Source organism: Equus asinus, chromosome 4 (assembly GCF_041296235.1).
Source record: "Equus asinus isolate D_3611 breed Donkey chromosome 4, EquAss-T2T_v2, whole genome shotgun sequence".
In the NCBI taxonomy this organism is placed as follows: domain Eukaryota; kingdom Metazoa; phylum Chordata; class Mammalia; order Perissodactyla; family Equidae; genus Equus; species Equus asinus.
In genome coordinates this window covers 44,199,913-44,219,967 of record NC_091793.1, presented here as the reverse complement: position 1 = coordinate 44,219,967, position 20,055 = coordinate 44,199,913, and the positions used below count along the sequence as shown (strand labels likewise).

Sequence of the window (20,055 nt, the reverse complement as noted above, 5' to 3'; positions counted from 1 at the left end):
CTGTACGGTTGGGGAGGGGAGGGAGAGGCAGTGACTGAAAGCTCCCTGAAGTTGTGAGCGAGATGCATCTAAGTCTTTTTCTAGGGGAGACAGTCCTTACCTTTCATCAGGTCCTCGGAGGTTTCTCCCCCACGAAAGCTTCAGTGGTTTGGTATACTTTGGGCTCCCTCCTTCCACCTCCTGTCCTGCTTAACGTTTTTCTCTCTTTCCATTCTCTCAGTCTTGGCAGTGACAAGCAGGTTAAGCTCGTGAGGTTTGTGCTCCAGCTTGCCTCTCCAAAGGCCACCAGTGGTGAAGTGCCCAGTCATTCCATTCCAATGTCAGAAAAGCCAAATTAACTTAGATTGACTGCTTGCATGGAGCTGCATTAAACAAGATACCAGCAGTGTGCATTGTGACTCTCCAAGAGGAGAATATGGAATGTACAAGCTCAAACTTATGTAATTAAAGAAGCCTTTTGAGAGAAAATCCTGAGGAGCTCACTCTGTGAAACTGTGGACTAGCTGGCCCCCAGGGTTTCCTCTGATTTTAAATTTGTCATTCAGCCTTCTCTCCTTTAACACAGTGCAGAAGTGGAGCAATGCCTCTAAAGTTTGCTCTTTCACATGGATGGGCCGTGTGTTCAGGACTTTATAACCGAGACTGTCACCACTGGCAGGGGGTGGCTATTGAGGCCTCAATTTGTAGGGAGAAAGGGCAGCTGCTTATTTCAAGCTGAAGCTTCCGGGTTTTCCACACCTCAGCGCGCGCACACACAAAAGCCCAGATCTTGGCCCACTTACCCCCGTACGTGCGTGGGCAGCCCTTGGCTAGCCAGCCCCTGCAGTCTTGGGGCCATTGTGTGGCTGTCGTCAAAGGAAAAGCATTGCCCTAGGCTTTGTGTTACATCTTGGTACCACCTCCTGGTCACTTTCCTCCCTCCGGTGGCCGTCTCCACCAAGGGGCGGGGTCGCGGCAGGAATGACTGCTGTTCCCTCCTTCCTTCCTTTCCAGCCTCCTCACAGGCCACCTGCACATGCAGCCCCTGAGGATGGGCTCCTCATTGTTTTTCTCTTAAAATTTGCTTCAAGACTTCTGAGCACGTTTACCACTTTGTCAGCAGAGAAATTGTTTGACTGGGTTCAGGCGTTGTCTAGTGGTATTTCTTATTTAAAAGAACAGTCACATAAACACTTCTGGTAGTGCACACTTGAGCCCCCATGATCCCAGCTTTCAGGGCGGAAGTTAGATAAGGTGGAGAGTCGTGGCTCCAGTGCAGGCTGCAGCTCCGTTCCTAAGGCAGGAAGCGGTGGGAGACGGTGCTGCCATCTGCTGCTCAGCAGTGCTGGGTCGGCCAGTGATGAGTGACTGACCTGTCACCTTCTGTCTTAAGCATTCAGGTGGAACAGGAAGCTGAAGCGGAAAAGACGCGTGTGTCCCAGCAAGAATTACTTTCTGTTGATGAATCTGTTTACACTCCAGACTTTGATGTGTCTACACCACAGATCAACAGGAACCTCATCCAGAAGGCTGGTTACCTTAATCTTAGAAAGTAAGAATGCCATTGCCGCCCTCTTTCTCAAATTTGTTTTCCCCAGGAGTGGCTAGAGAGCATCTGCTAAGCGAAGCGCCCCATTAAAGGGTAGGGGTGGCTGAGCTGCGGGAAGAACGCCCACCACAGCACCCCAGCACCCTTTCTGCCTGGGACACAGGAAGCCTCTGGGCCCAGGTCCCCAAGCACTGAGAGATGGGCTTGAAACAATCACGTGAGTAAGAACCCAGTGCATGAACTCCAAGGGGCAGGCCACCCACGTCCCAGGTCACCGTGGCCATTTGCAGGCAGACTGCTCTTCACTGTCATCCTCCTGGACCGTTGAGAGTTATCATCTTGCCCCTCCCCTTGCCCCAGGCCCCTGACAGGTGGGAGCCATCAAGGCCAGGGTCTGAGGGCTGGGAAGCTTTCAGAGTCATCTGGATTCATATAGACTGAATCACATATTTAACATTCAGGTCTTTAAACGTCCATTTTGAATTAAAGGGATGATCAGGTTCAGTTGCATCTAAGAGCAGAGGGAGGCTGCTTTCAGGGCTGGTGAAGACTCGGCTTCAGTGTCAGTCAGACCCCCTGGCTGGGCCTCGATTGCATGGCCATAAACTAGAGCTGGTAATTGCACCTGCTTCATAAAGCTGTTGCAAGGATTGAATGAGGTAATTCCTAGCAGGTAGTAAGCACTCAAATGGTAGCTATTACTATTTTTGGAAATTATTGTAATTAGTGAGGTGGGAAATCTAGTGCCTTGCACATAGTTGGTACTCAGTAAATACTGACTGAAGTAGATATATTTGGTATCCCCCAAATAGAGTATCTGTAAGAGGAATTGCCAGCTGCTTTCTTCCCAGGGTAGAGCTCTTCAAAGGGCTGTAAGCTTGTTGAGATCACAAGCCAAATGTCTCCTTTCGTTCTGTACAGAGACAAAACTCCACCAGGTTCTGGTGTTATTTGCCAGTTACTGGATTTTCCTCTTGTAAGCAGCTCACAAAACAAGAATAACATCCAGCTGAGCAAAACTGAATCTCGTAAACGCCCCCAGGATTCTGTGCTGTGGCCACCGTGATCCTAGGGCCTCTGATAAGATTTAGAGCAGTTCAGCTCCATGTCTTAGAGAAATGATCTTCCATGTTTTCCATTCGTAATGATGATGGACTAATTCTGTTTCCAGATATCAGGTAGAAGCCAGAGTCTGGTTCACTGGAGGTAGGCACATCCTGCCCACACGTGGGAGTTGGCTGTGGGACTGGTGTCTCCCGTGTGAGCAGATCCCAGAATCTCCCAGATCATTTAAGCTAAATTGGACCTCTTCTGCTACTCTTTGTACTTGAATTGTTTTCAAAGCAGTTTTGCTTTAATATAAGGGAATTATTTCGAAAATGCCACCAATACCCATAAAGAGGCAGCAAGATGTTGAGGTGCCGCTTTCTAGTACTAATGGGCCTTTTAAAAACACACTTCTTACAGTAAAACAGGGCTGGTCACCACCACTTGGGAGAGACTTTACTTCTTCACGCAAGGCGGGAACCTCATGTGTCAGCCCAGGGGAGCCGTGGCCGGAGGTTTGATCCAGGACCTGGACAACTGCTCAGTGATGGCAGTGGATTGTGAAGACCGACGCTACTGCTTCCAGATCACCACGCCTAATGGGAAATCGTATGCCACCCGGGTTTTATTGGGGAGGAGAACAAGTGTAGTGCCTCCACCCTGCCAAGGGCCTCGTAGCTCATTCCTCCGTGCCAGCCCTCCATGGGAGAGGCTCCATCCGGTACTGTTGACCTTCAGGAGGATGTTTTTATGTTCTCTTTAAGCAATCACACATGACCTGTATGGGATCCAACCTGCCTTATTTCAGGAGTCCCAGGGAGGATTTGTCTGGGGCTTCGGAGAAGAGGTGACCTATGTGTGTAAGATGGCAGTAGAAGGAGCTGTTTGTCCACACAGATTCTCAGAGAGAATGCTGTGGCTTCTCCTTGCCTGTTGCTAAACAAGCATTTGTGTTTGTAGTATGGTGGAGCAGGGGTGAGGGGGGAGTAGGTAAGGAAGCTGCCTGAGGAGCCCGTCGTTCCAGCTGAGGCAGGAGATGTGAACCATGCATTCAGCTAGCAGTGTCATTGGTTAGCATGCTGTCCCCACATATCCCGTGACCCTCAGGGGCCCAGAGGAGCTCATGCTTTTGAAGTAGCAGCCTTGGGTCTTTCACAGTAGATGCCATCCCAGTGGGATCCCCCGTCACTTAGAGCAGTGGTTTCAAACTGTGCTCCAAGGAGTTCAGAGCCCCATGAGGTGCTCCAGGGTTCACCTGCCTGGGGGAGAGTCCTACAGTGAGCTGTTACTTGCATTTGCTCTCTACATTGGGGTTCTGAGTCGAGATTTGATTTGAACAATAGCACATTCAGGAGAGGTGGCGGCAGTGTTGGTATTGTGTTGGCAGATTGGCAGAGCAGTTTTAGACGTCATCCTTCCTCCCAGGCGATGGGAGAAGAGGTGGGAATGAAGATGCCTGGATTCTAGTCATGCTCCCAGGCAGTTACGTCACTCCTCTGGGCCTCGGTTTCCTCAGATATAAGACAGGGGTCAGACCCATGTTCCCCCTGCTGCAGAAACGAGGAGCAAAGGAACTAGCAGCTGTGGAGCCCCTTCAGAGCTAAGCCTTTGCAAAGGTCGGGCAGTAGTATTTGTCTCCAACCCCATTCCCTGCCCTCCATGGGCAGAGTTTTGAGTTCTCGGGGAGGAGTGTAAGGGCTGCTAATTCCTTCTTTGGCTGTGGTTGAGAGAGCGGCTGGGCCGGCGCCCTGGCTGCCTTGGATCATCTAAGAGGGCCAACAAGATGGTCCACACTGTAGAATCACCTACTTGGGCTCCTAGATCTGAGTCCAGCCTGCTCATTTGATAGTTGAGAAAGCTGAGCCCCAGGGGAAGGAAGTGTTTGTCCACGATCATACAGTAAATGAGCGGCAGAGCCAGAACCCCCATTTCTTTCCTTCCCATCATGCCACCTTCCTGACCCTTTCCCTTCGGGACACCAGCCAAGTTCAGTTTGTGTAGAGTAATCCTTAGTCGCTGAGATTGAGAAGCACTTACTTAGATGCACTTTATTTCAGGGGAATAATCCTCCAGGCAGAAAGCAGGAAGGAAAATGAAGAGGTAAAGGTTTTGTTTGTTGCACTTCTTTCCTAGTAGAGTGGGTGACTTGGGGATTCAGCAGGTTTTTTAATGTTCTCTGCAGTGGATATGTGCGATAAACAACATCTCCAGACAGATCTACCTGACCGACAACCCAGAGGTAATGCACAGCTGCCTTCCCTGCCTCAGCCCCGTGCTCAGTCTGAAAGGTAAGCAGGCGCCTCCTGGGACTGAGCATGTCGCCTGTGGATTTCTAGGCAGTCGCCATCAAGTTGAATCAGACAGCTCTCCAAGCAGTGACTCCCATTACAAGTTATGGAAAAAAGCAAGAAAGCTCGCGCCCCAGGTAACTAAAGGACACTGGAGAACTAGTTTTTCTGGAGCCCAACTATGTACTAGGAGTTTGACACCAGCTGTTATTTCATCCTCACAAACCACCCAGGGGTTCTGTTCAGCTCTGTTCTACAGACGCCGTAACTACGGCTGTGAAAGGCTGAACATTTTGCCCATGTTCATACCACAGATGAGGGGCAGAGCCAGGATTCAAAGCTGTCCATTTCAGCATCCACATCCTTCCCACTGGGCCGTGCTGTGCAGTCTGAGCAAACAGGACTTGCATCGAGGGGCTTGCTAGTCAGGGGTTTTCCTCACATTTTCTGTCAGCATCAACAAAATTAGGGAATCAAAACAAAAATTTTTAAAATAAGGAACCAAATCACCCTTTATATGTCTGTGTTACTGCCCAGGCCTTATCTGCACACATACTGTGCTTATTTTGCATTTTCACATATATATTTTTTATATTTTTAGTTTTTTTATGATTATTCCTTTTAATGACTATACACACTATTCCATCATTTATTATTTTTAGCTAGTGAATATTTAGGTTGTCTCCCTTCCTTTGTTTGCTGTTATCATTTATTGTAAACATTTTCATCCATGTGGCTTTTCTTTTGTTTTGAATACTGCTTTAGGATTTATTCCAGGAATCCTACCTTTTGTCTTAATGGGAGTTTCCATTTGGTTAAATAATAGAGGGTTGTATTACTTTTCATGCTAATGAAAGCATGGCATCAAAGGGTAAATTAAAATTATGACTATATTTGGTGTCTCTTTTTCAGTGTAGAAAGAACCCCGTGAATTGTTTTACAGATACTATCTACTGAGTCCAGAAGAAAGCCATTGGAGAGCTCAGGGTGGTTAAATGACTTCTGAGGGTCTCAGTGCTGTGCAGTGTGGAGCCAGTGTTCACACACCTGCCGTGGGTTCACAGAAGCAGCAGCAGAAGCTAAGGCCAGAAGCTAGGTTTGAGTCTGATTGTGAAAGAACTAGGTGCTCTGCTTAGGAGTTACAGGCATGGAGGAGGACTGAGGGCTTTAGGCCAAGGGGTGGCATAATCAGAACCAGAGCGGAAAGGTGGTTCTGCAGCACTATATAGGATAGACTGGATGGGGCGTGCGGGGATGAGGGAAAGGCAAAGAGACCCGACAGGAAGTTGTTGTAATAGTAGCTGTGAAATAGAACCTGAGAACCTGAGCAAGGGTAATAAAAATGGGAAAGACGCAACACGTCTGAGAAAACTTCAGTGCTGTGATGTAAGGGTTTCACAGTTCACACAGCGCGTGCTTCTGAAGCACGGCTCTAAGGAAAGCACTATATGAATGGAAATGGGAATAAAGATCAGCCAGCGGCGCTAATCTCTGAGCTTTGTCCTGGGTAAATGTGTCTGTCTCCTCTTTGTAAAGCCACAAGAATGGCAGATGGGCCCTGTGGAGAAAACTAGACTCAGAGTTAAGAGACGTTCGGATAATAGCTCTGCCTTGAACACAGCTAGATGTCCTTGAGTTGAGTCAGTCAACTTTCTGGGCCTCTGTCTCCTAACTTTGTGACATAAGAAGATGAGAAACTAGACAACCTCTAAGGCCCCTTCCAGCTTTAATATGCTGTCTTTCTAGGGTGCCAATGTATAGTTTAGTGTTAGTAATTAGGAGGTGTGATTGGTTTTCTAAAAAATAATTTGCAGCTCAGATCTAATTATTCAGTAACGGATTTTTCTCCTTGTTCTAGAATGAGTAAGTCGCATTCTTAGACAGAAAGGATCCCACAGAAGGGACACAGAAGAATCCCTGAAAAAAAGAATGACTCTGGCCAGCCAACTGAATCAACCCAGATATTGGAAGAGTGACAGATGTGGCTGCCAGATGGTCCCAGATCTCTGGGGGGGAGGGGTACTCTCTTTCTTAGAGTCAACTCATTAAGAATAAAAAAATGTTTTGATGACAGTGGGGAAAGCAGCAAAGAAACTGTGTTCTTGGGAACAAATTGCCATTCACTTCTAAGCAAATATGTGTGGCCTTCCCTCATTCTTCAGGCATTACCTATCTAATATTCATTCATTTATCCTGCTATTCAGCACATGTTTGTCGATATCCGCTAGGTGCCCAGGCATGGGCTAGGTCATGAAACTTACAGACTTGTGGGGGAAGACAGGCAAAATGTAAACAAATATTTAGTTGAAATTGAGGAAAGTGCTATTATGTTCAAGACAAGGGGGGTGTTGTGGAGAGTAAAGAGAGACCTATGTAGGGCCTGTCTGTGGAGATAATATTTAAATTGAGAAGTAAAAGTTGAGAAGTAGCCACTCTTGCAAACAGCCAGAGGCAGTGCATTCCTGGTAGCAATTATGGGAGCTCTAAGGCAGAAAAGAGCGTATTTGAGATGCTGAAAGACCAGGATAACTAGACAATGGTGGGTAAAGGGAGAGCTGGAGCAGGATGAGGTTGGGGAGGGAGGGTGACAGGGACAGATCATGAAGGAAGTCATGGTCAGGAGCCTGGGGAGCTGTGGAAGGGTTCTGAGAGGCACGTAGGCGCGTGTGTCAGAGAGAGAGATGATCCACTTGATTTTCCAGGGTCGGCTCTGGCTACTGTGGAGGACACAGAACACAGAGCTGCGCATGTACGTATCCAGGGAGGAGCCTGTGGCAGCATCCAGGCGAAGAGGATGGCGTCTTAAACTAGGACCACGGCAGAGGAGACAGAGTCGATGGATTTGGGACTTATTTTGGAGGCAGAATCTGTAGGACTTGTGATATCTGAGATGTGGAGTGGGAGGAAAAACACAAATCAAAGGATGACCACAGTCTGAGTTGAGCATGTGGGCAGATGGTGGTGGTATTTAAAGAGATGGAAGAGTTGGCAGTGGGTATCAAGAGTTCACTTTTGGACATGATGAGTTTGAGAGGCCTGTAAAACATTCCAGCATGTTAAGTAGTCAACTGACACAAGTCTGGAGTACAAAGAAAGTGTCGGGGCTGCATATATGAATCGAGAACTCCCACGACAGTGGCAGTGGAAGAGGTCATCTAGGGAGAGGGCGTAGAGGGAGAAGAGTGGGGCCTAGGACAGGATCCTAAAGAACGCCAGCGTTTGGAGTAGAGGAGAAGGAGCCTGAAAAGGATACTGAGAAACATCAAGAAAAGTGGTGGCATCAGCAGAAACCAAGAAGAGTCTTAAGGAGAGGTCACTTATGTTAGATGCTTTGAGAGATCAAGTAGGATGATGATCACAAAGTGTCCATTAGAGTTGGTGACATAGAGATCACAGGTGATGCTTTACATCATGTCACGCCTCTGTTAAGAATCTTCGGTGGCTCCCTATACCATAGAGTCAAGTTCAGACCCCACCTGATGGTGCCATGACCCTCTACAACCTGGCCCATCCTATCTTTGTTATCTCCCCTTAGACCCTCTGGGGAGTCAAAATTTGGACTTTCTTCCTCCCCTTTAAGCTTCTACTCATCCCTTCCTCCAGTGCTTACCACTTACTAAATCATACTCCTCCCTTAAAGTTGGATCAAATACAGATGTGAGTCTGCCATTTTGGATTACTGAGGCAGTGTGGCATCACGGGAAGGTACTATACTGGCAGTCAGGAGACCTCAGTTCTTAATCTACTCACACACCAGTTAACTGCGTGCCTTCAGAATTACTGTTTCTCTAGAGACCTGTTTCCTTCTCTGTTAATGATGGAGGTTAGACTGAACGGTCTCTCCTTGCAGTGACTGTCTCCCAGCCTATGTTTCTGTCCACTTTCCATTTAGTATGCTTATTTGTCAAATGGCACTATAAAGTAGTTTCATGTAATCTATTTAGTTATTGGCCTACCTGAGGATATGAAAATACTGATACACAAAATATCAGATGAACAGAAGGATACTGAGAGCCTTTTAATAGTCCACACAATGCAAGAAATCAAAATACTGTGACATTCTTTGCCCCTCAAAGGAGTTTACATTCTAGCTGGGGAGAAAAGATGATAAAAATGTGCGAAGTTAAAGTACGTCATTCTGACCCTCGAAGAGAGAAACACGGTGGCACGTGATGAATCACGATACAGATGGTGCTCTACTTTCATGTGCCACCATCTCAGTAGCAATGTGTGTGGGCACAGTGCTGAGTTCAGGAGACACATAGGGTACAGACTGGCCCTGTGACTTACTGAGAGGAACCACTGGAGTCGGAGGAGGGAGAGGGTCAGACTGGCTTGAAAGGCTTAGGGGCGAAGAGGAACTGGAGGTGGCGTTCGAACCACGGGAGACTGGGTAAGCAGCGGGACTGAGATGGAGACACGAGGAACGGTGTGCCATGTGTTTGGTGTCGCTCGAGTGGAGGGCGCACTGGGGGAGTGGGGAGGGAGGGGCTCAGGAGAAACCAGAGCAGGTGGCGACAACGCTAGGCCAGGATGGCGCATTCGTTCAGCTAACGTTTTCAATGCCTGCTACGTCCCAAGTAATAAGTACGATCTAGCCCCTGCCCTCATAAATGCAAGATACAAACAGCAAACCAGTAGATAATGGAGTAAGTAGTCGAACACGATGCAGAATGCTGTGCCGCAGAGCGACTGTAGGAAGTGGGGAGATCTGAAGGATTTTATAACCAACGATGTGAATGACATTTTTCGAAGATTTATTTGTAGAATGGGTTGAAGGATTGAAATCTTCTCCCTTGCCTGTTTGTAAAAGTCACATCAGCATTCAACATGTGGTCATTTGATTTTAAGGCATAGGTTAAGAGGGATTTGATTTTTTTTTCCCCTCCTATTTTGTACTCCAGCCAAAACCTGAAAAATTCAGAGATGGAAAATGACAAGATTGTTCCCAAAACAACAGTTAATGTACCTGAACCTGAACAACTAATTGCACCTGGAACACCTATTCAATTTGATATTGTGCTTCCTGCTACAGAATTCCTGGACCAGAACAGAGGGGGCAGGTATGGGCTAGGGGAGCTTACCACTGGGAGAAATGAAATGAAATTTGACGTCTTTTTTGTCCCCACCCGCCTCCAAAGACTGCTGCCATCCTGACTTAGAGTTCAAGTTTTAAGTGTCCTTTGAGCTGAAACTTTCAGGATGGTTTGACTCTGCTTCTTGCCCTAGGCGGGTCAACCCTTTCGGTGAAACTGAGGATGACACGTTTCCAGAAGCAGAAGGTAAGCGGCTCGCTGGGTGTGCTTATTCTTTCCTCCACACAAAATGACCAGGGCCTTCGAATAAGATGTGAAGTCATGTTTTAGAGATTTGTGACTTGAAATTTGAACTGAAATCATGACCCACATATTTGTTGTTCTCTGTGAAAACCATTAGGACATGTGCAGTTAGGGCAAGTCTTGGATAAACTGACAGATTTCTACAAGTGTTGTATCATTAGCCACGTCCATACCCTTTTGTAGCTCCTGTGTAGAAATGGTGCCACATCTAAATCTGGTGTCAAACTACTACAAAACAGATTCAAAGAGGATAAAATCATCACATTAAAATACAGTTCGGGTAAGTCATAAATATGCTATCTCATTCTACAAAACCAAAAACACAAATAACTCATTCTTGAATTTGAGGACGACTTGAATAAATGGTATTTAATTTGTTCATACTCAGCTTTTTAATGTTTGGTTTCTGTTCTTAAGGTGCATAAGCACCCACCCAGTAGGCCTCCTGCTCCCAGAGCAGAGCTTGAGTTTCCAGCCGAGGCAACTTAGCAGCTAGACGTGCTGCCAGGACCTCATTTTAATAGTTTCATGACTAGAGCCTAAGAGTATCATTAGAAAGAAATGGCACTTATTTAAGTTTAAAAGTGGGACTTAAGAATTGGCACTCCTTATAGCTTTAGGCAAAAAAAAATATGTTAATAGGCTGTGTCTCAAATCTGACTCTCCACTTGTATCTAGCTGACTTTTCATACTGTCCACACTGTTTGTAAACAGTCTATACCATAAACTTTCAAACTGGGAAATCTGTCTTCACATGGGAGTAACCATTTATAACATTCGATCAGTTATATTTTCCTCAGAAATTTTTTAACCCTTATTCTTAGGGACAAGGATACTAACGAGGGCAAGAGAGGAAAAAGTAGGCCTCTTAGTTTAAAATGGTGGATAAGTGAATTATTGTTCTTATAGGAAAAAAGCTTTAAACCTTCATGATCTTCCAATTATGGTTGCTGTTATTCATTTTTAGCAGGTTATCTGCCATTACCAAGAAACCAATACTGGAAATTGATTAGAATCAAATAAGCAACTTATTTTAGTTTGAGATCTCCATCAGTTTATGGAATACCATCACTGCCCTTCAGTAATAAATGACATGTATGAATTGAACGAGATCCAACATCAGGTCTGACTTTCTTCAAATAAATTTTCCTCTGGAAGAGGACTTTATCAGTGGGCCAAAGTAATGAATTTTCTTTTGTCTGGTGGAAAAGCTCTTATTTTCAGAGAAAATATAAGATGCATATACTGCCAGCTACATGAAGTTACCTAGAGTTTTAGTGCCAGAAGGATGTTCATCTGCCCCCGTTTCACTTTATAAAGGAAGAAAAAGAGGGGCTTTGCTAGTCTAACGAAGTAGTTCCAAACAGATTCCGAGCTTTGGCACTTTGGGGTTTGTGAAAGCGGAATTTTGAGAAATTTTGGTAGAAAGCGCTCCATAGAGAGCAAAGCCAACCTGAGGTCTTCAGCCTGTTCTCAGACCAGCACCTGTTGCCGGTGTGCAGGTCAGCAGCAGGCAGGAGGTGACTGTGATCCTCAGCATAAAATGCCCTTTGCAGATTCTCTCTTGCAGCAGATGTTTATAGTCCGGTTTCTGGGCTCGATGGCAGTTAACACTGACAGCACTGCGGAAGTGATTTATGAAGCGATGAGACAAGTGCTGGCTGCTCGGGCCATTCACAACATCTTCCGTATGACGGAAACCCACCTGATGGTCACCAGCCAAACTCTGAGGTGCGCTCACTTTCATTTCCACACTTTCTTACAGCTTCGTGTGATTCCCCTTTTAAGAATGTTCATGCAAGAATATTTGATTGGAGTAAATGAAAATGCTGCTCTTGTTTCTGCCCTACTTCTTTCTACGTTTTGATTTTATAAGAAGGATAGAAGATGCTCCCTTAAAGACAAGAATTTTAGAAATTTAGTAGTGACTGAATGCTATTCATAAAGATGCCACCACTCTAGAGTTGCTCTCTGTATCTCAGAACTTAAAAATGGAAGGTTTTTTGTTTTTCATTTCTGAGAGTTGTGAAAACAGAACAGGAACCTGCCTGAGATAACTAGACCGCCACAGGTAAAATCTGATTAATATTTGCTGGCGTCAAAATAAAGAAACCAAGTGATGTCAACTCCATGATTTGGGGTCTCAGGTGATGAGATGTCTATGAATGATGGCGAACGGCTGTCCAGCCATGGTTAGCACAGGCTTTAGTAAGAGTTGCTAGCACTTGAAACATAACTAGTCTGAATTGAGATGTTTTACATGGAAAATACATGCCAAATGTCTAAGATCTCATACTACCCCCCAAAAAGAATGCAAAATATCTCATTTTTATATTTAATAACATGCCTAGCTGGTAATATTTTAGATCTATTAGATTAAACAAAGACCTTTTTTTTTTGAGGAAGATTAGCCCTGAGTTAACATCTGCTGCCAATCCTCCTGGTTTTTTTTGCTGAGGAAGACTGGCCCTGAGCTAACATCCATGCTCATCTTCCTCTACTTTGTATGTAGGACGCCTACCACAGCATAGCTTGCCAAGCGGTGCCATGTCTGCACCCAGGATCCGAACTGGCAAACCCCGGGCCGCTGACGCGTAACGTGCACACTTAACTGCTGCGCCACTGGGCTGGCCCCTAAACAAAGATATTAAATTAATTTTACCTGTTTCTTTTCACTTTTTTTTTAAAGATTGGCACCTGAGCTAACAACTGTTGCCAATATTCTTTTTCTTTTTTTTCTTTCTTTTTCTCCCCAAATCCCCCCAGTACATAGTTGTATATTTTAATTGTGGGTCCTTCTAGTTGTGGCACATGGGATGCCGCCTCAGTGTGGCCTGATGAGTGGTGCCATGTCCGCACCCAGGATGCGAACCAGCGAAACCCTGGGCCACTGTAGCAGAGCGTGTGAACTTAACCACTCAGCCACAGGGCCGGCCCCTCTTTTCACTTTTTTTAATGTGGCTGCTAGAAAAATTTAAATTATGTATGAGGCTTACACTCTATTTCTGTGGGGCAGCAGCACTGCTTTAGAATCACAATGCCTAGGTTTATTCCCCGCTTTGGCATTTACTAGTTGTATGACCTTGGGCAAGTTATTTAACCTCTGTGCCTTGGTTTCTTCAACTGTAATATGAAAATAACTGTATCCATACCCATAGTGTTGTCATGAGGAATAAGTGAGTTAATGCATGTAAAATATTTACACCCACGAGCGGCACAGAGAAAGTATTCAATAAATGTTAGCTTCAAAAAGGTTAACTAGGACTTTGGCAGAAATCAGAATATAGTTTATTCCATTCATTAAAACAGACTTTTCATTTGTTATAAACCTTATACTGAGAATTGGGTTCTTATGAATAAAACCTTATAATTATTTAAAGCTTTTCTCCAAATATGTCCTGGACCTTTATAGCCCTTGGCTCATTGTTCTTATAATCGCCACTAAAAAGATCAGAGTAAATAAACGTAAAAGCACTGAAAAACTGCAGTGCATCAAAGAACACTATGAAAAAAAGTGCAAAGACAACCCAGAGCAAGGAAGAAAACATTTGTAAATCATGTATCTAATAAAGGTGTAGTATCCAGAATTTATAAAGAACTCTTACAAATCAACAAAAAGACAAAAAAAAATTAAAAAATGGATGAAGAACTTGGACGTTTCTCCAAAGAAGATATACAAATGGCCAACAAGCACACGAAAAGATGCTCAGTATCATTAGGGAAATGCAAATCATATCCACAGGGAGACACCACTTCACACCGACTAGGATGGCTATAATTTTTTTTTTTCTAAAGGAAAATAAGTGTTAGCCAGGATGTGAAGAAATTGGAACCCATTGCTGGTGGGAATGTAAAATATTCAGTCACTGTGGGAAGGTCAGGTAAATGTATGTGTGGATCTGGCAGTTTGGCAGTTCCTCCGTAAGCTGACCGTAGAATCCCACTCCTCGGTGGAGACCCAAGAGAACTGAGAACAAGCGTTCAAACAACAACTTCACACCAACGCTCAGAACAGCACTATTCACAAGAGGTCAAAGGTGGGGACAATCCAGCTAGCCATCAACAAATGAATAAAGAAAATGTGGTCTATCCATACCTGAATACTATTCAGCCTTAAAAAGGAATGAAGTACATGCTACAACATGGATGAACCTTGAAAACATTATGCTGACAGACAGACAGACACGTGGCCACATAGTGTATGATCAGTTACACGAAATATTGAGAATAGGCAAATCCACAGAGACAGAAAGCAGATTAGTAGTTGCCGAAAGCTAAGAGGAAGGAGGAATGGGGAGTGACTGCTAATGGGTCTGGAGTGTCCTTCTGAGGGGATGAAGATCTTCCACCACTAGTGATGTTTGTACAGTGTTGTGAATGGACTAAATGCCAATAATGGTCTATTTTATGTTAGGTGTATTTCATCACAGTACACACGCACACACACAGCCCCCATTGTGGAATTCATAGGTTTTAACACTATTTAGAAGTCACGCAGAAAATCAGATCTCAGAGGAAAATCCAGGTTGTCTGATTTAGACAGCAAACTTTTAAGAGTTACTTAGAAAATATGATACGCATGTTTTAAGTTTTCACTTACAGAAAATTTTTACAAAATACCTAAGTAAAGAAAATTATCCCGTGAGGGAAATTGTTTATGATGTGTATTTTAAAAATCATTAAATTCATACCTATTAATAGGGATATAAATAAAAATAACATTTATTTAGCTTTGTAGTTAAAATTCCACACACATTTTCTCATTGTCTGAACCATCTCTTCGAAGTGGGGTTTCTCATCCCAGTTTTACAGACACAGCAGCTGAGAGAAGTCAGGGTGACTTGCACAACTAGATCATAAAGCGAGTAGCCAGGTTAGAACTCAATCTCGAGCCCTCTGATTGTAAATCCCATGCTTTAATAAGTATAATTGCACGTATTTCAAATTGTAACCATTTTGGGGGGCAGCAGCTTTATTGAGATGTGACTTCCATGACATACAATTCACCCATTTAAAATGTTTTTAGTATATTCAGAGTTGTGCAGCCATCACCAGTTTGAGAACATTTTCATCACAACCCCACGCTCCGACCCCAGAAACCCTTCTCCATTAGCAGGCATGCCCTTTTTCCTTGCAGCCCACCCAGCCCTAGGCAGCCACTAACCACTAAGCTTACTGTCTCTATAGATTTGCCTATTCTGGACATTTAATTAAATGGAATAACCCATTTTTAAAAAAAAATAGATTTTTTTGCTTTCGCTTATAAAAATTATAGCAAATCAGTAATAACTTACCTAAACCATGTGTTAGAAAGTAGAAATTTATATCTAAGATAGCATTAAATTATCTAATCCAGTTTATTTTCCAATATACATCAACCTAATTATTAGATGATGCTTAAAATGTTGTTAAACATACTCCTCCTACACCCGAACTGATGGAGTTTTGTTAAAATCCCTTCACTATTCTCTCACCCCTACTCCATTATTTCAAAAAAAAAAAAAATTTCTTGGAAGAATCAGTCACCCTAGCACTTCAGGGAAAGAAGACAGTAGTCAGTGAATGTTGGTTGAGGAGGCGGCCATACAGAATAGGACCCGTCCATGTTATACAGCAGAACGACTGAGAATTACAAAGCATTAAAATACTGCAAAATTAATTCTCTATTGGCTATACTCTTCCATTAGACACCTTGAGCTTTAACCACACAGGTTCAACAAAGGCAGAAACATGGCAAATGCTCCCTGTGGATGGTCACCTGGAGTTCTTGCCTCGCCTCACCCAGGCCTTATGTTTTCGTATTGGGAGGGTATTTGTGTGATTTCATTCTGAACTTGCACAAATTCTTCTAACAATATAAGGTTATCCAACAGATGTGATTTAATGAATCTCTTCAAATTTCAGGTTGATAGATCCTCAGACTCAAGTAACAAGGGCCAATGTAAGTACCCTCATGCATGCTATTTTAGTGATCACTCCGTAATTCACCTTTGCAGCCACCTTAAATGCAAAGTAGGCACTTCATAAATTTTATCTGCCATAATTTGGTAACTAATGCACTTTTTTCATGACTTTTTCCATGGCGAATGACTTTGTTTAATTCCTGTTGTCTGATATTCAATCTATTCCTATCTTTTCCAGTTTGAACTTACCAGTGTCACCCAGTTTGCTGCTCATCAAGAAAACAAGAGACTGGTGGGCTTTGTGGTCCGCATGCCCGAATCCACAGGTGGAGAGTCTCTGAGCACGTACATTTTTGAAAGCAACTCAGAAGGGGAAAAGGTCTTGACATTTTTTTCATCTTAAGATTCCACAATATCTCAGTCCAAACAGAGATATTTACAGGAGTTTTCTACACCACCCCCCTGGATACTAGCTTACCATTCTGCATGTCCCCATCAAGGAGTTTAGATAATACCACCTTCTGGGAAGGCCCCACTGAAAGAAAACTGACTGGAGTAAAATTTCCCTGTGGAAAATACATACCACCCAGAATAGATCAGAAGTTGTTTAGTGCTGAGATACGCTTGTTTAGTAGAGATAGCAGGAAATGTTAAAAGCAGTTCCCCTCAAATGTTTTCTTCTTAGAAAATCTTTTAAAGCAAAAGTTACAGTGGAGAAAATCTAGTCTAAGAGAGTAAACCAAGGTGGCAGACGTCAGGAAGGTACATCTGAGGTGGTCTTTGGTTTAAAACGAAAAACTGGCTGCATTCACTACTTAGAATTCATCAAATTCATCAACCCTTCTTTCAGGAAGTGCCTGTTTGCCACTGTGTGTATGAACACTTCGTGCCTAAATACAGTTAAGAGAGAAAGGAAAAATGTCCCGTGCAGAATTTGAAACACTGGAATAAGTCCGGTTGTCACTTACCTGGGGGTCTTTTGTACACACATTGGCAACAGGAGACCAGGACAGATGGACGCCAATGTTCAGAGCCCCGAGCGATGAGTGTGCTACAGCCAGGTCCTCTGTCCCCATGTTGATGTGAGCAGACAGTGACCTCATTGTACTTCCATAATCACGTTTTTTCTGAAGTTCTTTATCCTTTTCTACCTTTGCCAAACACTACTTTTCTTGTCTTTTGCAGATATGTTATGCTATTAATTTGGGGAAAGAAATCATTGAGGTTCAGAAGGTAAGGTGCACTTCAGTGCTGGTTTAACGACCACTCAAAAGACACCTGTACACATACTAAGATTTCTCTCAGAAAGAGAAATGGTGCTCACTGGGCAGTGTGGCCAAGGTTAGGGTTTCCTCTTAAGCCTTCCAACCACCAGACAGTTTTGATCAGCTACTTCCACAGTCATGGTAACAAATATGGAGCTCTTAATAAATATCACTGTGCAGCTCCTACTTTATCAGTTTTTGGCTTGTTATTGTTGGCTAGATTTCCTTCTTCAAATGAAGATGGCACAAACTTAAGTGCGTGCCCTGTGCTCTAAGCCCTTCCTCCTCAGAGCCGTCCCAGGCCCGGCAGCACTGACAGACATCAGCTGCCAACTAGACCCTCAGACCTCCCTGTCTTAGAGCAGCTTGCGATCTGTCATTCACCCAACAAATCTTTGAGAGCCAAGTTTGTATAAGAAAAACCCTGGGGTTATAGCAGTGAGCAAGACAGATGCAGATACAGTTCCTGCCCCAGGGGGCTTCTAATTCAGCACTGTCCAGTAGAACTTTCTGCAATAATGGAAATGATCTACAGCTGCACCGTTTAATATGCAGATTGAACGTGGCTAGTATGACTGAGGAACTAGATTTTTAAATTTCATTTAATTTCATCTTAAGTTAAATTTAAATAGTAACATGTAGCTAGTGGGTACCACGTTAGTGCAGTTCTAGTCTGTCGAGGAGGGCACAGGAGCAAGGACTAAGACCGGAAATAACGGCAGGCACTGCAAGCCAGGATACAGATCAGGAGCTGGCAAACTTTTTCTGTAAAGGGCCAGACAGTAAACATTTTAGGCTTACCACCTCTGTTGCAACTACTCAGCCTTGCTGTTAGAACACAAAAGCAGCCACAGACATTACATAGACAGTACGTAAATGAATGCGCATGGCTGTGCTCCAATAAAACTATGTACAGAAACAAGTGGTGAGCCAAAGAGCCCCAGTTGGCCAACTCTCGGTATAGACTGAGAAAAGACAGGCGTTTGAAGACATAGGAGACAAAGGGGGTGTAAAGGAAGTTCCTCTCTGGACCCTCTCTGGGCAGATGATTATGATTTGGCTATGTAAATGATATTCTGGCTCAGGAAAACCTTGGCCTGGGTTCTAGGAGAGGTTATTTTCTCAGAGAAACAAGGAGACCCACCTGAAGGCAGCATAGACAGAGTCAGAAGGCACGAAGCTAGATTACAGCACATAATGAAAGCCACGCCAAAGGGGTTTTAAGTGCATTTTAAGCGTTTTCTTTTTTCCTTCTTAAACTCCCGTAACTTCAGGATCCAGAAGCATTGGCTCGGTTAATGCTCTCCATACCACTAACCAATGATGGAAAATATGTACTGTTAAACCATCCACCAGATGACACTGATGGAAGCCCAAGTGAAAACAGAGGCGCAGAATCTGAAGCCTAACTCTCTTGCCCCTTCGGGGGAAGAGCACCCCACAAGGAGAGCTGCCTCCTTAAGGGTCTCAACTTCTCTGATATGCAGGCACACGCCCTGGTTTCAGAATGCTGACAGTCGCTCATGGGATGTCCCCTCGATGCCTTGATACTGAGACTTGGGAGGGCAACAGTAAGAAATGGTTGACAACATTCCTACCCATCTACAAATGTTATTTTAGGTGCTTTGTGGTAAGTCGTATTCTTAGATTGCATTGTTCAGCCTTCAGAATGAAATTATGAAAAAATACATTGTTCACTTTATTTAAATGTCATTTCTTCAGTTTCCAGTATCCTTTTTTAAAAATGGCAAAAGCCTAGATTTATAACTTGATAAACACTAAATATTTCCTATTAATATAATCTATTTTTGTATTTTACTTCAGCTTTAAGTGCCTGTCATTCTGAAAACTGTGTATTTATAATCAAGCTTATCTCATAATTGGACCTAAAGGCATTAATTGGTACAGTCAGGTGACGAGCCCTCCGAGGCTCGCGCGCTAGCAGATATGCAGGTCTAGTTTTGATGCGTACTCCAGACATCATGCAGTAACAAGACTAGCGGATGAGTAACGCAGATGTTTAACTTAGTCATCGTAATGAACCAGCCTTCCTAAGTTTATGGTCCTCTAGACGATACGCTTTCCAGTGGTGGGTCACCATGGACAGGGTGCAGCTCCACCAGTTCCTGTTTCTCTGAGCCAGACCCTCCTCAAGGAAGGGACCAATTAATTTTAAAACTCACTTGAAGCACAGCTGGTCCTGGGGCCTGGTCTAAAGTTCCCGTTTCCACACTGACACATCCAGTTCCTGGCATGCCAGCCCACTCCACCATGCTGTCCTACCCCTGAAATAAGTATAATGATCTTGAATTGGTACAATGTTTAATTGTAACCAAGTACAACAGAATATCACTGTCTCTGTCATAAATTAACCTAGCAGTAAATGCTAGCAAATAAAAACTATCATTCTGTTTCTTTTGCTTTCTGTGATTATTTTCTAGAATATCCCTGGAAGAAAACTAAAGTCAGTTCTGTGGCTTTAATAGTTAATTTCCAAAAAACTAGGGCATAATGAAATCACAGCAGAAAAGATACACTATAAAAAGTACCTCTATTCAACATGAGTAGAATAATGTGATCTCAATGCCAAGTTTTTAAAAGTGGTTGATTTTAAAGATTACTAAAACAACTTCTGCAACCCCAAATTAGGTTAATGTAACAGGGCCCATGTGAGGAATCCACTCT

The 20,055-nt window shown here is 43.9% G+C and overlaps 1 protein-coding gene across 3 annotated transcripts in view; it reads left to right on the top strand.

Moving 5' to 3' along the window:
• APPL2 (adaptor protein, phosphotyrosine interacting with PH domain and leucine zipper 2) overlaps positions 1–19,783 on the top strand; it is a 54,008-nt gene extending 34,225 nt beyond the window's left edge. For all 3 annotated transcript variants that reach the window (XM_014865816.3, XM_070507193.1, XM_070507192.1), the window contains exons 10-21: positions 1,373–1,531; positions 2,996–3,184; positions 4,633–4,675; positions 4,758–4,814; positions 4,912–5,000; positions 9,768–9,926; positions 10,093–10,145; positions 11,759–11,933; positions 16,107–16,143; positions 16,344–16,484; positions 17,291–17,338; positions 18,645–19,783. In XM_014865816.3, coding sequence (XP_014721302.1) covers positions 1,373–1,531; positions 2,996–3,184; positions 4,633–4,675; positions 4,758–4,814; positions 4,912–5,000; positions 9,768–9,926; positions 10,093–10,145; positions 11,759–11,933; positions 16,107–16,143; positions 16,344–16,484; positions 17,291–17,338; positions 18,645–18,779 — 1,285 coding nt within the window. In that variant the 3' untranslated portion in view covers positions 18,780–19,783. The remainder of the gene's footprint in view (positions 1–1,372; positions 1,532–2,995; positions 3,185–4,632; positions 4,676–4,757; positions 4,815–4,911; positions 5,001–9,767; positions 9,927–10,092; positions 10,146–11,758; positions 11,934–16,106; positions 16,144–16,343; positions 16,485–17,290; positions 17,339–18,644) is intronic.
• Positions 19,784–20,055: the final 272 nt, after the last annotated feature.